This window comes from Calypte anna, chromosome 7 (genome assembly GCF_003957555.1).
Source record: "Calypte anna isolate BGI_N300 chromosome 7, bCalAnn1_v1.p, whole genome shotgun sequence".
In the NCBI taxonomy this organism is placed as follows: Eukaryota; Metazoa; Chordata; class Aves; order Apodiformes; family Trochilidae; genus Calypte; species Calypte anna.
Window position 1 is genome coordinate 36,230,669 of NC_044253.1, and position 19,248 is coordinate 36,249,916.

The following is a 19,248-nucleotide window of genomic DNA, read 5'->3' on the forward strand; positions in this document are numbered from 1 at the left end:
GAAATCCAGTTATATTTTGAATAACAGTATTTACACAGTGATTCAATGTAATTCCACACATAATTTTTAATTCAAATATTTTGTCACCTCAGATGTATTTTTTTCCTGTGTGTTCCTGTGTAAACTACTACCTCACCAGGATTTGGTGAGTTTCCAAAATTAAGGGCTTTTTTAATATAATTTTTTCTGTTCTGCTTTTAACCTCACAATTAAGGTAGAGCCTTGTCCAAACAGATCCAACTGACAACCATCTTCAGACCACCAGACAGCTCAAGATAGCCACCAGGTAACTCTGCCATGTCCATAGGGTCTAGGCATGGAGTTCTGTAAAGCTTGGAAAGATATAAATTGGATTTAATTTCAGAATAGTATGATATGCTACCTCATCTACAGGCAAACAGGAATTTCAACTTTTTTACACCTAAGAACAGACCTTCATACTACACTTTTGAAACTCAGATGGCTGGTAGGAAACAACCTATGTTTTCTAGGATCTTTTAAGAGAACTTGGCTAGGAAACGAATTAGAATTGAGCTGAGACTAACCAGGGTAAGTGTTGCTCATATCTGAAGATTACCCCTCTCTGCTTTTCTAATTCACTCACCATGTCTTATCTTTCCATTAATCTTTAATAAACCTTTTAGTTAATTCCCCAAACACATGCAATCTACATGACAGCAGGACACAGTGCAAAAGCAGCCCGTGGATATGAGGGAATGGGCAGCAGAGGAATCAAAAGGAGGGGAAATGATTTAAGATCTAAAAAACCCACCCAAACTGCAGGTCAAGAGAAAATTCTGAGCAAGTGGGAGAAAAGCAGTGGCAAGGGGCAAACCAGGGAGAAGGCAGGGCTAGGAGGGTGTGAGTGTGGCTCCAGCTGTTGGATTGATTTCCTCAGTGGGGCTTCTCCTCCCCTCCCTTTCCACTCTGGTTCCACTTTGACAAAAACGGCCAATCCAATTCCAACCCTGGAGCCTCTGAAACGTGGAAAACCCTCTCCAGGCTGACAACAAGGATAGTGCTGGATTAAAAGGCAAACGCAATTTAGCTCACCCCTGCATAAATGGTAATCAAATTACACTGCCTCTAAATATGATAAGTTTGGGGCTGGGGCCCTCAGGGAATAGAAGGTGTCTTGCAAACACAAACACAAAGAAACATGCTAAAGGGAACTGCTAAATCAATGGATGAATTGTGACTCCCTCCCTCCCACAGGATGCTTGATAAGCTGCTGATTGCTTCTAAAACATCTACTACCAATGTTAGGAACTGATTAAGCAGCTTACAAAGCACTGAGGGCTAACAGACAGGCCCACCAGGGAGACTGCAGCCCTGGCGTTAAGTAGCTTGCTTTTTCCTGGCTTGGTTATTAAAGATGAGATAGCAGAACATGTTGAAAAGATGTGGAAACAGTTTTAGACCTCTGATGAGTAGCCTTTTCATTTTACACATGGAATAATTTCTGGCCTGTGACTTCACCAGCCAACAAAAGCCACATTTGCTGCATTTCCATAGTGCCTGGCTCCGAGGGGCACCCGAACTGCCTCATTTTAAATGTGGCAACAGGACCCATTCCCCTGCAGAAAAGGGACCACTAGGGAAGGGAAACATCTGTGGAAGAAGCTGCAAACAATGTGGTTTGCATATCACTGGCAATGGCATTAGAGTGTGAACTCAGGCTTGCTCAATTCAACCAGTATCAATGCAGAGACCTGTTCTGCTGGCACATTACCCCTGCTGTGGTCACATCTGTCACACAACATGGCACCACTGAACTTGATGTAGCAGCTTCCTGAGGTTTTTGTGGGCTTTTTTTAAAAAAATCTCTTCCCTCTTGAGGTAATGCTTTGCAGACTTTGTAAATAAAGCATCTTGTGCCAGGGACTGTACAAACTCCTGAATTCCTGAATAACTGTTCTTTCAAGCAGAAGAATACCTACTGCTTGCCACCTGTAGGCTGAGCCTGAGGATGAACCTTCATTGATCAGATGACAAATTTCTCACAGCAAAGTTCTCTTTGCATACTGCAGTTCTTTCACAGCTTCTTTCCACCCCCTTTCCAACACTGAGGCTCTAAGCCTTCTCTCTCTCCCCCGTAACCAATGCCCCTGTTAAACAATTTTAGTACTGGAGTATAAGCCACAGAGCTGGCTTGAAGCACAGCTATTTATGCTGTGATGAGCTAGAAGGGAGGTGTACAATTAGCAGTGAAGATGACAACACGTTTGCTGTGTAGCAGGTAGAATTAGCTGAAGAAACTTACCTGCTGAAGGTCTGCGAGAGAGTACAGATGGATTTGCTGGAGAAGATACTCTCTGGGAAAGATCCTGGAAAAGAGAAAAAATGGGTGTGTGTCACACCTTTTGGACTGGGAAACTCAAAAGTTCCCTCTCCCCACCAAAAGACTGTGACACAACAATGCTGGAGAGAGCTGAGAGAGGCTGGAGTTCTGTCACCCTTTAAGCACCAGCTACTTCACAGCATTCCTCATGGGCACTAGATATGGAAAGTGTTTCCTATGGTTTTTACTACAGGATTCCTGGTCTGCTAGAAAGGTGTAAGTTAATTTCAGATGTGATTTACAGTTTTGTAACGGAAATAACTGTATTGGGAAAAGTGTCATGCAGATACTGGATTTTTTTCCAACACAGAGTTGATTGCTAGCAATTCCCTTTTGCACAGACAAATACATGCACTGGTACAGACTTTATGATGACTTATTTGAGAAAGGTGATTTTTCCCTACATAAATTATGGTTTCAGGCAGGACAGTTGATTATCCACTGACAGACCCATGCAGTAAAGCTAAATTACAGAAACCTGAACAGAGAAGAGATGTCCTAATTAAAGTGACTTGCAGCAAAATGAAAAACTGGGTTAAAGTAACATTGCAGAGAAAAATGAACCTTGTAAAGGCAAGTGGATATTAACAAGGAAAGTTTACGAAAACCTATGTATCTGTCATAAAGTTGTCAGAAAAGAAAAAGCACATCTAATTAAAACGTCTTTCTTCATGTGCACACACAGAGAACCAACCAGCTTTATTTTCCATTCACATAGAACAAATACAACACCAAGGAGTGGAGAATCCCACCACTCTTGCAAAAAAAGCAACCAAGTATCTCAAGAGGTGCAACTGTCTTTCATTGCATGTTGCTGAGGGAGCAATGGTGAACTCCATTCCTACAGTTTTCCTAATTCTCAACTGCAATAAGCTCACTGGGATACTGTTTTTTCCCATTTCCATTCTGTAATTTACACCATTGCTCCCATTAGAGATGAACATGTGTCAGTGGCTCTGCTGCATGACAACGTCACAATGCACTCATCACAGTGTGAACGACCACAAGAAATCAGTCAAAATCCAGATACCACACAACACGTGCCACTGGGATCCCTCGTTTGCATGAAGGTTTATTGAAACTGACTGCTGCCAGGGAGCAAGCTCTCAACATTTTGAAGCCATTACTATTTTTCAGCTCTGTTACAACTTCTTTAAGATTTCCCCATCCTTCTCTCCTAATCACACAGGCAGGCACTCCACAGCACTGTAGCAGAACTCTATTATTTGTTGATGCCCTTACAGCAAAATAATTAGCTAACGAAAGATTTCCTTTTCCAGCAAAGAGCCCGAACAGCCCATAAGGCACAAAGTGTCAATGACTAATATCGATGACTAACATCACATTCCCTTGCCTTCAGGACTGCATTTTATTTCCTGCAAGTTCTAACTCCTAATAAACAGTGTGCAGATGAAAAGCAAACTCGTGATCAAGGGAATTCCTTTGGTGGGAGGGTTCTGAGCCACCACAGACCCCAGTGACAGTCATACTGCACTTGTTCACCTCCCTGAGGCACGCTGGTCTGCAGCAGCAGCTCTGCAGAGCCAGCTTCCAACACCTCCTCCCTCCCAAATCTATCTCCAGGAAAAGAAGCAGGCACTGCTCTCCGAGTCTTACGCAAGGCACACGTACTCACACACACAACCCAGCCACTCAAGTGTGAGCACTGCTTTTTCTCATCACTATGGGAACTGAGGCATTGAAAAACCCTCAATAAGTAATGCTGCTCCAGCTTCAGATTTGCACTGCTTCTACTGACTCAAAAAAAAAAAAAAAAAAAAAAAAAAAAAAAAAAAAAAAAAGAAATCACAATTTGGCTGTGGGGGGACCACAGAAAACCAGTGAGCAGACAGAGCTCGCATGTGCAACAGCATTTACAAAATTTCTTATGGAGCAACCAGACCAGTTCCTGTGTGGTTCCCAACACGTGGAGGAGCAAAACACTCCCTCACCACCTGCCCACGTCACCAAAAGTGGAGAGCACACAGCTCCAGGAGTGTGGAATCATTGAAATCACCTAAGAGCAGGCAGCTCAGCCCCTGGTCATCTGAAATACAAATTATACACCCTCACCACACCTGAGGTGAGCTGAGTGGCTGTTTCAAAAACACATCTTACTGTCTGTGATTTGCATCTCCTACAGCAATCTTCTGTCAGCCCCATTTGGAAAGGAAAACCAAAACTCAGCAGCTACCTGAACATAACTGGTGAAGCCAACCCCCAAACCCATCATCCTGCCAGCTTCTGGTGGCTAGGGAGCAAAAGCATCAGAGGCACCAGAATGTCAAACTCAAACACATTTTCAAAAACCTTCACTGTGAAAAGCAAGCCCATCAGCTGGGGCAGGAAATCCACCCAGACCAAGGATCCCAATGGGCAAAGAAAGGAAGGGTGACCTGTTTCCAAGGGCTTGCCTGTCTGCACACTCTCAGAGCCTAGCCAGGTGAGGGCTTGCAGGAAGTATTTCAGTAGGGGGCACAGAGGACTAATTCAGAAGACTTTGGCTTCTTGGCCCAGACACTGCCTCTCACATAACCAGCAGGCATGTAGCCTTTGCCATCTCCATCCCTTTAGACAAAAGGCCACTTGGCATCCAAATCAAGCTAAAATTACATTCATGTCTAAAACTCTGACACAGGCCCCAGGGCAAGCTAAGGTAACTACAGTTATAACCATTTCACTAGAAAATACGTATTTGCTTTATTTGTGAGATAAGAGCTTTGAGTATTGCTTGGGTTAACAGAAGGCCTTGATCCAAAAAGACCAAAACATGTGCTTGCATTTTATTTTTCCCTTGGTATAAAGGCCCTTTACAAACACCAAATGGGAAATGCCTGGTAAGTCATTGGAAAGCAAAATAAAAGATGTCAGATTTGTAAATCTTTTGACTGATGTGCTATAACAAACTAGATTTTTTTAAAAAGTTGGCCAATTAAATGCATTCAATAAACAATGTCCTTTCAGTCAAATCTTAAAACAGAAAGGAAACTAGAGTGAGCTAGACACAGGTCAAACACAAGATGTTAAGACTCATCACAATAAAAACTCCGGTCTCTGCTTCAGAATGTGACCTGTGACCCTCGAGAGGCAAATGGTATCGAGTGCACATCCCACTGAAAGCACTTCCTGGGCTTTCACAGTTTGGAAACTCCCGGAGCAGTTTCACCATCCATGCAAAACACAACTTGTGAGTCACAGGACTGCTGTGCTGGAAACCCTGGCTACCAGTCAGGGTTAAGCCTGCACTGAACAATCCAAGTTCAATGCTACCCAGCCCTCTGGCTTTGCCAGTTCCTGTCAACAATAAAATCCAAAGTCCTATTGGGTAAAGGTCTCCAAATTGCTTTATTGTTATGTGCTGGAAATGAAAGCAATTGATGCAAGCAGGAAAGAAACCCACCAGCAGAGACTGCTGGTCCATCCAGACAGAATGGAGCATTTTCAGTTTGATTATTATTCTTTTTTATTTGATACTTTGTAATCTGAAGCATAACCCTCAGGCAAGAGAGAACCACAAATTTCATCCCTTCCCTTCCAGCCCGATCTTATCAGGTAAGTATTTGCACAAACAAAGGTTATCTTTTAGTGTCCTCCTGCAAACAGAACCTCTGATAAGACTTTGCTTTTTGCATTTGGACAAAGTGTGTAGTCATGGTGCTTTGTTAGCACTAAGTAATTGCTCTGCATTTAAAGCCTGTTTATCATCAGCTTAGGTAATTTTTCTCCAAGGGGTTAAATACCCTGACAGCTCTGCTAAAGCTACAACCCATCAATCTGCCCAGCCCCGACATTGTAACCAAAGTACAACCCTGATAAGCAGAGCGAACTCTTCCCTTCACAGAGCAATCAAAAAACCTCAAGTTAGCTGGCAGGTGGGCACGACCAAGTCCCTTTTATGCCAAAAAGCCTGTTGAAACCCAGGATGGGCAGGGGGGAGGGGGAGCTGGCACCGCGATTTCATGTGCCAGCCAGGAGTGTCTTGTTTGACCAGGCTGGGAGCTGTGTGAGTGAGGTGTGAGTCAGGGAGCCGCCCCGCAGGCACCCCGGGCTGGCTCCTATGCAGAGCCTGCTGCCACCCCCCCTATTCCCCGGCACCGCCCAGCCGAACCTCGGCCCTCCTCACCGGTACCAATACCGGCACCGCCACACTGCCTCCCGTTCTCCAGTGACTCTGCCGCTCCACAAGGACAGAGGGGTGACACAGAAACCCAGGTATCCCCCACACAGGCAGCACGGTGCATAACCTCTCTTGCAAGTCATTTGATACAGAACCCGTTCCTTTAAGGCAGAGAACAGCATCAGAGGGGAGGTGGAAAGGCAGGATTTTTTCCCAGTGTTGCTAACTCTTGCGGTATTATTCAGGATTTTGATTTTGTATCTCCTTGGAAATCCCAACTTTCTGGCCAAAATAGTTACTCAAGGAAGTGGGGCCCTTAAAAAGCTGGTGATTTGAAAGTCTGAAGATATATAATTAATTAATTTAACAAAATTGCTATTTGTTTAATTCTTGTCATATTTTACGAGATAAATGATTTTTTTTCTAATTCTATGTGTTTGTCTAAAAAATGGTTTGTGAGGCATTTCCCATGCATGAGATACAAATGCTCTCTTCTGGTTAATGCTCTGGAAGCATCTTCAGTCCAGCCAAAGTGCTGAATCTATTAGCACACATGTCCAGGTAAGGCATTGGCTCCCCAGGAGCATCCCTACACTAACACAGTTACTCTTATCACCCATCAGCAATGTCCAGACCACACATAAACTTTCAACTACAAAGCAGTTCACCCACCCTCTCTCCTCTGTGCTTACTTACTTGAGCAAAGTTATGGAAACATTGTGAAAGGCAAGAAATTCTAACATTAAATTCAAGAATCAAATTTTTAAAAATCAAATGAAAACCCCACTGTTAACTAAAAACAAGATGGAGAAAACTAGAGGCACACAGTTTCATTCTGAAATCCAAACAACCTCTATTAAGTTGAAATGAAGAGTAAGAAAATTCTTTAAAGCACTTCTGAACCCTTGGAGTTTGCTGCTGAAGTTCCAATATAAAAACAGGACAAAAATTGCACAAGTCTTATTTAACATGGTGTCCATACCTAATAGGAGCTTATTTTTAAATAACTGGCTTTTTAAGGTGACCCATTCACAAAAGGTGAATAGAAACCACCAGTTTGAAAAGTGGCTGATATTACTGCTCCTTTTCACAAGAGAATGCAAGTGTGCCCCTAGATGGGAAAATGCTAACGTGAAGACCCAGCTCTCCTCTGGAAAACTGATACCTATACCCCAGCGTGCTCCTCAGCTGGATCCTGAGCAGGGCAGAGCACCAGCTTGTGCTTTCAACCTTCCCCTGGCTTGAAGAGACAGCAGGACTCCTTAGCTGCTTCCATCCACAGTTACTTCTCCAAAAAGACACAGAGGTGGTCTGCCTGCAAGAGCTCCATCAATAAGCACACTATTTCAGCTTCTGCAATAACCACATGCACACAGAATCTATATTAACCAACAAATGGCTTGGGCATACTGCTCTGCATTTATTTTCTCACTTTTCCTCACTTTTGGGTGTTACTTGCTCTTCAATTGGATCCTCTCAGGATTTCCAGGTATCTTCTTTGAGTGGGTTTCTCACTTATCCCCTTTCCAGTCATCCATGCAGCAATCTTCTTGTTCTGTTGGTCTCACTGTTAGCTCAGAGCCCTGACTGCTATGAACCACATCATTCTGTTCCTTTCCTGCTCAAACTTTCCTTTTGCAGCCCACAGTTTTCACAAGGTGTGCCTTTGTTCTCCTGCTTTGGGATTTTCTGCTCTCCAAATAGCCCACCCATTGCAAAGAAAATGCAGAGAACAGTCTACTCTGAAAGTCTGGACATGACTTAATGACCTTCTGCTGTCCTTGGTCTGAAAGATGACATAGCCCCAGCTTCACATACGTGAGGTACTGGGTGGTATAGGGATTGCATAAGATCAATCAGGATTCCTGTGATGTGTTTAGACAGGTTCTCCAATTGCCACACAAATATTTTGAAAGTAATCTACTCCTGTGTCAGAAGTGATATGTCTAAGGCCTCACTGTAGGAAGTGACAGGACTCTATTGTTCAGTATAACTGAATCTGGGCTTGTTTCACCTCGTGCTGACAGACGGGCAGGCTCAGTCAGGACCACAGGGCTGTGGTGCTGGGGTTACCTTTAACCCCCTGCAGCAGCATGCTCCCACCTGGGCTGCTGGGGAGATGCTAAGTGATGTCCCCAGCACTGGAATTCTGCTAGGGTAAAACTGCTACATGGCTGTTCTGGAGCTGCTGAACAAATGGCATCAGAGATGAGTAACAAGGGGGAAAGTTTTCCACAGAAATTCTCACCACCATTCAGAGGATTTACTCCCAGAGCAAGGGCACTGCAACGAGCATTGATGTGTTGGGGAATACACTGCAGGACATCTACCTCGTGTTACTGCCATCTGTCTAAAATATCTGGGCTACCAACACCTGGATTGTGAGCTGGGAGAGCAGAGAGCCCAGAGAGAGCTCTATGCTCAACTGGGGTTAGCCTGCCCTCCAGCAGCCATAGAGGTGGTGCCTGAAGACTTCCCAAAAAATAATTCCAGCACTTCTTTAACCTGAAGAGCCTTCAGCCATTACAAGAACAGAGGAAAAGAGGCTGTGGCTTCAATCTCAATCAAGAAAGAAAAACCAGAATAAAACCTTGGTAATTCAGCATGGCTTCAAAGAACCACCTTATTATCTCACAGACTTGGAGATGCTCACTCTTTCCTGGCTATCGATTTTACTTACTCCAGTTTGTTTGCCTGTCCCATTCATTCCTTATTCATCATCTCACAATCCACAGGCTGTGGTAGGATCTGTACAGCTCCACTTGTACTAATTCTGTGCTGGCTGGAGGTTTCACTCTTGTATGTTTCTGCCTGAACAGCATCCACACAAGCCAAGCAACCAAAACAAGCAAGAACTTGTTGAGGAAAGACATTTGCCTCAAATTATCTCTGTTGTAATCCTGGGGTGACAGCCACAGCAAACTAGGCTTACGAACATCCCTTGTAAAACAGGGAACTCAGCAAGAGGCTGGGAATCTCAGCTGGCTCATCTCCCAGCAACGCTGCTGACAGGCACCAGTGAAGGGCCTTGATTCTCCTCCCACTCAAGTCTGAGTTCCTTTATTTTGTTCCCTTGCAAATATAAAATGTGCTGAGAATGGAGCAATAGGTGAGAACAAGTTGTAACTGATGAAGACCACTTTCACTGGGAGCTTTGTAGACACTTTTAGGATGAGTTCTGCTTCTTTTCCTTTCACCCTTTTTCTTTCCATTCTTTTCACTTAGTTACTTGCTTCCTCAAAGTTCACAGTGTGGTTCAGCCCAGAGCTCTCTCTGCTAGATGCCAAGTTTTAAAGTTCCCCAAGTACCTATCTATGCACACAAACATTATAAATGACATTTCCACATTTAAGCCAACTGGATCCTGAGCTAACCTGGTTTATAGCCATCTGGAAATCTTCAGAAAAAGTGACTTGTAAGCACTGTAAACAGTTTTTTCTTCCCAGAGGACACCAAGAAGTTTCCAACTTCATTGCCATCTTAATTTTGCAATCTGGATTCAAGAGCAAGGTATAAATGCAGAGAAAGTGATAATGCAAATAGTGTTAATAAAAGGAACCTTGGGGTGATCTGCTTTTCCCTAATAAGGCAGGCTCTATCAAGTGTCCCAAAGGCAGCAAGGTGCCAATACAATTAATCAGTCTGTTTTAAGTTCTCCCTAGACAGCAATAGTAACAGTTTGTTTCAGTCTGTTTATATGGGTCTGACAGGTCTTCCAGATGCTGTGTTCACTTTCCTATGATTAATAGTCATTCTCATACTAAGGTGGAGACCAAGCAGAAAAAGAATGTTTTTAGAGCAAGACAGATAACTGGATTCTCTCCCCCAGCCTTTCACTTCTGACTAGGAAACAGCACTAAATTTAGGAATGCATACTGTTTAAACTCCTCCTTTTCTTGCAGCTTGCCCACATGAGCAGCCAAAGGGAAATTCAAATCACTTATTTTCTCAGTTTATTTTTCAGCTGTGCTCCATAAAGCCATCGCAGTGCCAGTGAGTATCTGCATGCTGTGATACGACATGGAGAAAGCAAAGCCACTGGAACCAGTTCTGAGCAAGGAGTAACTCCTTCTGGGAAAAGAACCTTTCTTCTTTTCCATCTCTGCAAACCTCTTAGAGCTGAGGTCTGAAGGACCAAATGAGCAATAAGCCCATCCCGACAGAGACTTCACAGACCAAGAAGGAGCTGGACTCTCCTGTGTGTTTTGTACACTCCTGCAGTGGCTTTTACAGCTCTTTTAACAAGTTCTATCAAACTGAAGATGCTTCACTAGTACAAAAGTAAACTCTTCTTGGGCTGGGCTCCTTCTCTCTACCACAGAGGATTTTGACTGGAGACAGTGTGAGGGAACCTGTAGATAAGGGAGCATTTGGAGAATTTCCAACCTTCCCCTTCTGCCATTCATTTTGATACAGGGAGTTTCTTCTCTCTCCTCCCCATCCCAAGAAAAGACCATGCTGTACTATTTTTTATCCATTGTCTCTTCACTTCCTCAGCCCCTGCCATCTCTCTTTTTTGGAGGTAGGTTTTTGTGCTCCTTCCTTGTCCAGTTTCCTTCATTAACTCTTATTTCCTAAGAGCCCTTCCCACTTTGAATCTTATCCTTCTCCTGGCTTTCCCTCACCTCTTTGTCTCTTGCCCACGGATTTCTCTACTTAGGCCTCCTTTGATCTCTGTTCTTTCACTCTCTTACCCAAGTCTATTCAGTTTCATGTCCTCCTGTCTATTTTAATCAGGGCATTCTTTTCTTCAGTGTTAATCAGAAAATGTAATTTCTTTCCCACCACTTTTTCTGAAGAGCAGCCTCCACGAGTCTTATTCTCCCTTTAGTTTTATTGCAGTTGAAGAGGATGTCAGAGGGAAGTAATTATAGCTGAACAGCAAAATAGCTCTGCAAGATAATGTAATCCTCTAGAATAAAAGAAAAATCACCCTTACTTTTGAAATGCTGTAAGCTGCCCTATCAAGTAATAGGAACTGAGCAGTAAGACACAAGCATACATCAACACACAGTGGGTCTGACATCAGAACTCAGAAGTCCTCTCCAGAAACCTGTTGCTATGTCCTTCTCTTAGTTCTAGGTAGTTCATGAAAGCAATGACACAGGCTATGTACAGAGCAGCAGTTTTACTCCTTACTTTGGATAAAGACACTTAGTGGAGCCTCCTGTCCCTCCCAGAGAGTTAAGGTCCCCCAACCCTATAATACCATGCTCAAAATACAGGCAGTGTGAGTCATCTGCTTCCTTGCCCTCTGGCAGCACATCATTTCAGAGCAGTGGCATTCCTCTTGACAGGCCTGGGGTATACAAAGGCTTCCACATGCATTAGCCATCAGATCAGCTGTGTCTGGAGCTGCTCACCTCACAGGATGGCACAGGCAGAGATATCTCCTCACCCCTTTCAGAGATCTGCAGCAAAATTAACTTTGCTTTTTTAAGGTCACAACTGTGGCTTGATGGTTTTAAGGAGATTGTTCACTTTTAGCAATGGACTAAGATACAGCACTTCTAAAATGAAGTTAACTTTTTATAAAACTACCATTTCCACCACAGAAAACTCAGTATGAAGCACCTTTTGCTGTGCTGTGACCATGAATGCCAGTGAACGAAACATTCAACACAGCCATGCCATGGCTGGAAGAGAGTGGCTGAGCAAAGCACAATGGCTCTGGTGTCACATGCACCATACACTGAGTCACATGCCAGGGGACCAGGTCTGGTCTCTGCCTTCCTGTGAGATCCTACCACAGGAGAGGGCAGAAGAGCTGGATGGGAAAATACTCTTGCACAGACAGGAAGCTTGAGGAGGAGTAAAAGATACTGACCACAATGTGTGACCACTGGGCTCATAGTTATCAACAACTTCAGACCCTATAAAAACATCTTTGGCAGTAGATAACCCAGCTGCCCAGGGAACCAGAAACAAGCAGAACATCCTTCTAAATGGGTAACATCTTGAGAACTAGACTGTGAGGGGAAAAGCAAAACAAAGGAGCAAAGCAACATAAGGGAAGTGCATCCCTGTGCTGTGTGCTGCTTGTGGCTCTTACCTCCTGCGCAGATCTTCAGCCACTGCAGCTCTGCAGCTGAACAGATAGGCTCGCAGAGACTTCAGCTGCTGCCTCAGGCGCACAACTGCTGCCAGGGGCTCAGCATGCTTGTACAGCATGGGGTTCTCCTGCTGGATGTCAATCAGTGGCTCCTCATAAACATATTCCAGGAACTCTTTGGCTTGCTTGGACACCTGAAAAATAAAGCAAACGGTTCAATGAGGCTTTCCTCCCAACACATCTTAAGCAGATCTTCCTCTCTGTGGCCTGTAGCTGTTCTCTGCATCTGAAAACTTCCTGTTAGCAGCTACAGATGAAGACAGAGCTGAGGGAGATCCAACTGTCCCTGCTTACAGCCAAGTCAGACTTCATCAAGCCCATCAAAGTTGAGTCTATGGGTAACTGCTTACTTACTCAAACTGCTGTGATATTTGCATCCACATGTATTTCCACTGCAGGGTAACATGGCTTAGGTGATGCTTTCTAAGTCTAAAAACTGATTACCAGCTCTCTTCCCTGTTAATATTTTCTGTTTGTTGTTTTATTTTTGGTAAGAAGCAAGTGATTACCTAAGTGTCAAAGCCTACACAGTACTATTCCAGGGTAAAGTACTACTCCCATTTGTTTGATGCTCAGTCAGTATGGTCAAAATTATGTTAAAAGAAAATAATGAGAAGCACATCAATCAAGTTGTTGTGTTTTGTTAAATACAGATAAATAAAGCTGAATTTTACTGCTATTACTTGCTCCCAGTGTTCCATCTGCAATAATTTTTTCTTATGCCTTTCTCATGATAGTGCTCTGTTCTATCTCCACCTGCAAAGAGCTACTGTAACCTTGATAAATTAATGGGACTTTTGCTCCTCCTAGAAAAAATACTCCTCTTTCTGAGGTGAGAAGGCCAGATTCCCTTTTTACTTGTCAAGTTTTTTAGCACTGGCAACGCTGAAATTTTATTAGACACAGTAACTGCAGTGCAAAAAGAAGACTGCAGTTAAACAACCTGCTTTTACAACTGTTAAGCTATTTGGCTGTAATATCTCAGCAGTTCCCTGACAACTGCTGTATCTGTAGCCAAGTTTAGTGACAGAGCAAGAGGTGATGGCTTTAAACTGGAAGACGGGAGATTTAGATGAGATATTGAGAAGAAATTCTTCCCTGTGAGGGTGCTGAGCCCCTGGCCTGGGTTTCCCAGGGAAGTTGTGGCTGCCCCATCCCTGGTAGAGTCCAAGGCAAGGCAGGATGGAGCTTGGAGCACCCTGGGCTGGTGGGAGGTGTCCCTGCCCATGCAGGGGGGTTGGAGCTAGATGATCTGTAAGGTCCCTTCCAACTGAAACCAGTCTCTACAAACTCAAACTGCCAACCATAGCAAAGTCAGAAGCAGCTGGGATGCAGCCCTGTAACAGGAAGGGTCAGGCACTCCTAACAACTCAAGTCTGCTCCAGCCAGCACTCATTTCAGCCTATGCACAATGCCCCCATGGTACCAGGCAGACTCAACAACCCTATTAACTAACCCAAGAAGAAATGAGAAGATAGGGGGGTTTCAGCTTTAAATGCTATGCAAGGATGGATACTAACACTTCCAGTCCATTATTTTCTAGAGACCACAAATTGAAGAGTTCAGAACCCAATTTACCAGAAGTTAGCCTCCCTTGAAGCCTCCTGGCACAGGGAGCTCATTCCCTGCTGTGTTTGTCTGGAAGCCACCTGAACCAAACTGCAATCCCCACTGGCTTGGGCATGCAAGTGGGGAAAACAGCTGGCCTAAGGAGGAAAGGATGTTCATAAGATTGCTTCTTTTCTTTTCCCTTCACACAAATGTGAGAAACACAAATATGAAAACAGTAGGGAGACAGGAAAAAAAGTGAACCTGGAGACTGAACTGCTGCTTTGGTCACGACAGAAGAAACATGCTTAACTGCCAAGTCCTTTCAAAAAGCTTTTGTAACAGTCAAAGGGATTTTTCTTTTCCTACCCCTGTGCTTCCAGGTGTGAAGCTCCTTGATGTTTTTTCAAGATCCTGGGTATGGGAGGACACAACTCTATAGATTTCTACAGCTCCTGATTTTTTTTTTCATGACCTGCCTTGCCAAAAGCAGATAAAACCCTCTCAATTTGCTAAGCTTAAGGAACTGATGTAACAGTTTACAGCTGCTACTCAGAAGCACAGGAGACCATGGAACTTAAAAAGGAAATGTGTCCAATTACAGTGCCCCATATCAGAGTTACCTATACTACCATGGGCTAGCAAGCTTGTCCATTGGCAAAAGCATCCAAAGAAAGAACTCTTAAATATTTATTCCCAGCTTCTAGGAAAGGAAGGGGGTTTTTACTCTGCACATAGGAGCTCTGTAACTCTGAAGAATCCTGCATTCATGGCACAAGACTATCATTTTCCTGATGGCAGACTCTGGCTATCTTTTAATAATCTCCCCATCTGACAAATTTTCTTCAAGAGAAAGCTGTTTTTTCTCTAATGGAGCATTTACTGGCTATTTTTTTTCCTTTTCAAATAGCCCATAATAATAATAATAATATTCAGAGACACAAAACATCAAACAGCCTCTCCTAACTGTGGCTGCTGGGTCTGGATACCTTGTGAGTTTGCTACTGCTGCAGCATACCCTAACCCAGGCTGCCAAACAGCACTGCCTCTGCTGGCTGGGAGGCATGTGATAGGCAAACACCAGAGCACTCAAGTTTTAGAGAAGCTGCTTGTGTTGACTTTAACCTCCAACCTGATGCAATTCCATTCACTGGCTAGCAAGCCAGCCTGCAGGGCGGTTACCTTGTACTTGGAAGTGTCCCAGTTATGGACCAGCCGTGCAGGGATGAGGAAGCTGTCATCCACATGGCAGGAGCTGCAGTAGTACCACCCACTGTAGCTGCACACCTTGGCTTTCCCGTGGGACAGACCTATGGAGCACTGACAGCCTGGAAAAAAGAGAGGAAAAGTCTAGGTCTGTACACCACACCAGAGGTACACACTCAGGATGCAGAAAGAAAAATAATTATTCCATCTGAGACCTTTTCAAAAATTTAATTGTTTTACCAATGAGCCATTTCTCATGCTCTAAAAATAGAGAAGTAAGTATCAGCATACTTGGACCAGTGCTGAACAAGAACACACTAACTCGGGCACCTCTAACAGAGTTCAGAGAGCAGGCAGAGAGGCTGAGGACATACCAAGGAGCTAAAGGCAGCAGACCAACTCTGAGACACACTGGGCATTCAAAAGCCACAGCCACCTGAAACCCATGACCCAAAACCTAGGCAGGAAACACCAGACCACAGAAGCACTGCCTGCTGGCTCCAGACAGCTCCCAGTTTCCCCCCAGCAGAAGGTGCCAGCACAAGCTAGATCCTGCTGACTGCTAGAAGGGATGCTGACCTGGCAGGCAGGATTTGTCCTACAGAATCAGCACAGCCAAGGCAAACCACAGTCAGACCATGAGTAACAACTGTGAACAGCAGTCACGTTGAGAACAAGTAGTCCATGACTAACACGAGTGACACAGCTCCACTTCCTTCAGGTTTTTCCCCTCACAACTGGATTACCCTGTGTCTTACAAGGTCTGAGGTCTGCCTGATACTTTTTTCACAGCTGGACTGCTTGCCTCTTCCCATACCCTCTTGTGTGGAGTCCCTGAGGTAAAACAATGTAGTCCAAAGCTGCTGCTTTAGCTGGAGAGAACTAATGAAGAGCTCTCCTTCACCTGATCACCTATTTTCACAAAGCACACACAAACTCCTTGTATTTGATACCTCCGTGGCTAAAACTAGTCAACAGGCTCAAATAATACCAGAGTGGAGGGTTGAAGACAGACAGCCCAGACACATTAAACAACCTGCTCAGGAAGTGAAGCTAAAAATGTTTAGATAAGATATAATGAGATGTCTATGGCTGTTATTAACACCTCCTTGACACAGCACACGTGACAGTATTTCTGCTTTTCCTTCAAATGAGTGTCCTCATATGACATTTACAGCTACAGACACAATTAGCACCATAGCCCCACTCTGGCAGGTGCTGCATGCTCAGATGGTTTCTGCTGGAGCTGGTTAGTACTGCTGAGAAGCAGAATCCCTGTACACCACTCTTAAGGCAAAAAGTACTAGTTAAACAGTTTTTCAGGCATAAGTCAATGGACAGGTTGTTTTTGCCAATTTAAACTCATTTTGTTTAGCATAAATATGTAACTTCTCCCAATGAAGGTGTCTTTTTCCCCCAGAAGTTATCCTGATTTGAGGAGAGGTTGCAGCTCTAAGTATAAATCAGACTCCTCCTCCCCATTAGCTGATATTACCACGTCCCTCTGCTCTCATCAAAATAATGAGAGCAGCCTGACCAACACAATTATTTCACTTCCTCTCTCTCCACACCCCAGAGCCATTTGGCCATACACACTATCAAGTGGATGGGTGTAGGACATGGCCTGTTTCCATCCCCATCTCCCCCTTCCCTTGCTTTAGGAGGATAAGCAGTTTCTTAAAAAACTCAAGCATACAAATAGGTCAGCTGATGAAAGAGGTAATTATGTTACTGTCTCCTCCTTCATAAGATCAGGGCATAAGCATAAAAATGTATCTCAAGTGTTGCAACTCAAGATCCATTAATGCAAAAAATGTGACCTCAGCTAATCCCAAACAAAAAACTCAAACGTTATGACTGTAAACTATTATCACTGTGGAAAAAAAATCTGCATGGCAAACATGAGCAGAACTTTTTGCAAAGCAGTATTTTTAGGGCAGAAAGAGTGCAGGTATTCCTTTTACAAGAGTGAAGTCAATTCAAGTAATTCAGCAGTGTAATAAAAAGAGCTGACCTATGACTGCAGCTTGGGATCAGAACTCAGAAACCAACAACTTGGTATTTTAGCACAAAGCACATATTTCTTGTCTGTTCTTTCCTGCTTTTTTTTTTTTTTTTTTTTTTTTTTTAAATAAAAAAGCAGTTTCCTGACTAGTCAGGTAAGAGAGTCTCCATGTAATCATGCTCCACTAGGCTGAGATGAAGTCAGAGGGCATGCCTGGCACTAGGCTCAGTATCAGTACTCTGTAGTACATACAGAAACATTCTTTCCACTTTTAAAATGCACTCACACATTAAGGTGAAGGTTTTGACCAGCTGAGGAGACAGGAAATCCCAGTCCTGTTCATCTGACATGACGTCTGTCTGACCAGCAAAAAGGAAGATGCTTGCAGAAGGGACTGACACTGTCACTATGGAGCCCATGTTGTCAAAAGCACAACAGATATCAATCTTGCCCCTTTGTGAAGCATTCCTGCTTTTCCTCATGGAACAAGGTGAAGCAGTACTCAAAAGAGAACATTCCCCCTTCCCAGGCTAAAAGGCAACAAGACCTCAAAGAGGATGCTGTGCACAGCACATTCTTCTGGGGCAGCCCTGCTAGAAGAGGTGAAGGAGCAGAACCCTTCCCACTAGTTGCCTTTGAATTTTCTGTCACTGGAAAGCACTGAAGCATCCATGTTTATACCTCAACTACCTCCATCTTTAGCACTCATTACATAGAGCCATCACCTCACACTGGATCAAACAGACCGATAAGTGACATGCAGTGTATTCCAGGTGCACTGCAGTAGCTGATGAGCTGGTAAAGCTGACTGAAGTCAATGCCATTAACACCTTTACTAACATTCCCCACTAGCCAACACTGACTCGTCTGGGGGATGAGGGAGGGGATGGGACAGAACACACAGCATTCACCTCTCACTCTGCACTCCTTGCCACTCGAAAGGCTGCTAGTTTGCCTTACTGCCCTAACTCCTATCCTGTGCATTGGTTTCTCCCTTATTCCATCCCTTCTCTGATCCTGTGTTTGTTTCCTTGTTCCTCAGAAACGCTTTTTAACACAGAATATTTCTCATTCTTCGTATTTTCAAGTAAATAATCATATTCTGAAAAGCTACCTAACTGCTGTAAGGTTGGGGTATTTTAGATGAGAACGTGGCACTGGCACCTACCTTACATTTTCCCTTGCCTCCCAAGCTTTGCTCGTTTAAAATCACCATCCTTTCCATTCCTATCTGTTGTGATTCATAATGATGGCTATTTCTACAATCCTTTCAAATCAAGCTATCAAAGCACTGATTTTCTTTGATGTTATGCAGTTCAAAGTGATGTGGTGTGACAAACATATTTCTGTGGCATAGACCACTTATGCTACTTTGTTTTTTTTAAGATGGAAAAAAAAAAGTAAGAGTGATAGAGAAAGGAAGGAATAGCCTGTGCCTTAATGCCCTTGGAAGTCCTGCAGCTAGATGGATGGCCAGGTATCTAAACTTGCCATCACATTTACCAGAAGGCAGTGCTATTCCAGCCAAGATAGTCCGATGTAGCTGACCTCCTCAGAGACTGATAAGACAACTCAGCAAAGAGTTTGGGGTGGGGGAAGGGACCATTTCATTTTGGCAGAGAACACACTTCCCTGCCTATAGCTAGAGAAAACACCAACTGCAGAAGGGGGGAAAAAAGCAGCACAACTTTCACAAAGCCCCTATGACTCCTAATGCTGACACAGAACATGACCCACGTAACATCTGAACAAAGGTCTGGAAAAACCTGAGTCTAGAGCAAGGAGAATACTGTGATATTTACTATTACCCTAAATGGTCATTGCCTAAAGGATGCTAGAGAGCAAGCAACAGAGGGAAGAAGCGTAGCTGTAGCTACACTGTGGACAGAATCAGGGAAGGAATGAGCAGAGCAGGAATA

At 43.9% G+C, this 19,248-nt stretch overlaps 1 protein-coding gene across 1 annotated transcript in view; it reads right to left on the minus strand.

Moving 5' to 3' along the window:
• Window positions 1–19,248, minus strand: part of PLEKHM3 (pleckstrin homology domain containing M3) — a 63,831-nt gene that overhangs the window by 25,296 nt on the left and 19,287 nt on the right. Inside the window, exons 4-6 of the mRNA XM_030454419.1 lie at window positions 15,301–15,446; window positions 12,511–12,704; window positions 2,264–2,327 (exon numbers count right to left, since the gene is read on the minus strand). Coding sequence (XP_030310279.1) covers window positions 2,264–2,327; window positions 12,511–12,704; window positions 15,301–15,446 — 404 coding nt within the window. The remainder of the gene's footprint in view (window positions 1–2,263; window positions 2,328–12,510; window positions 12,705–15,300; window positions 15,447–19,248) is intronic.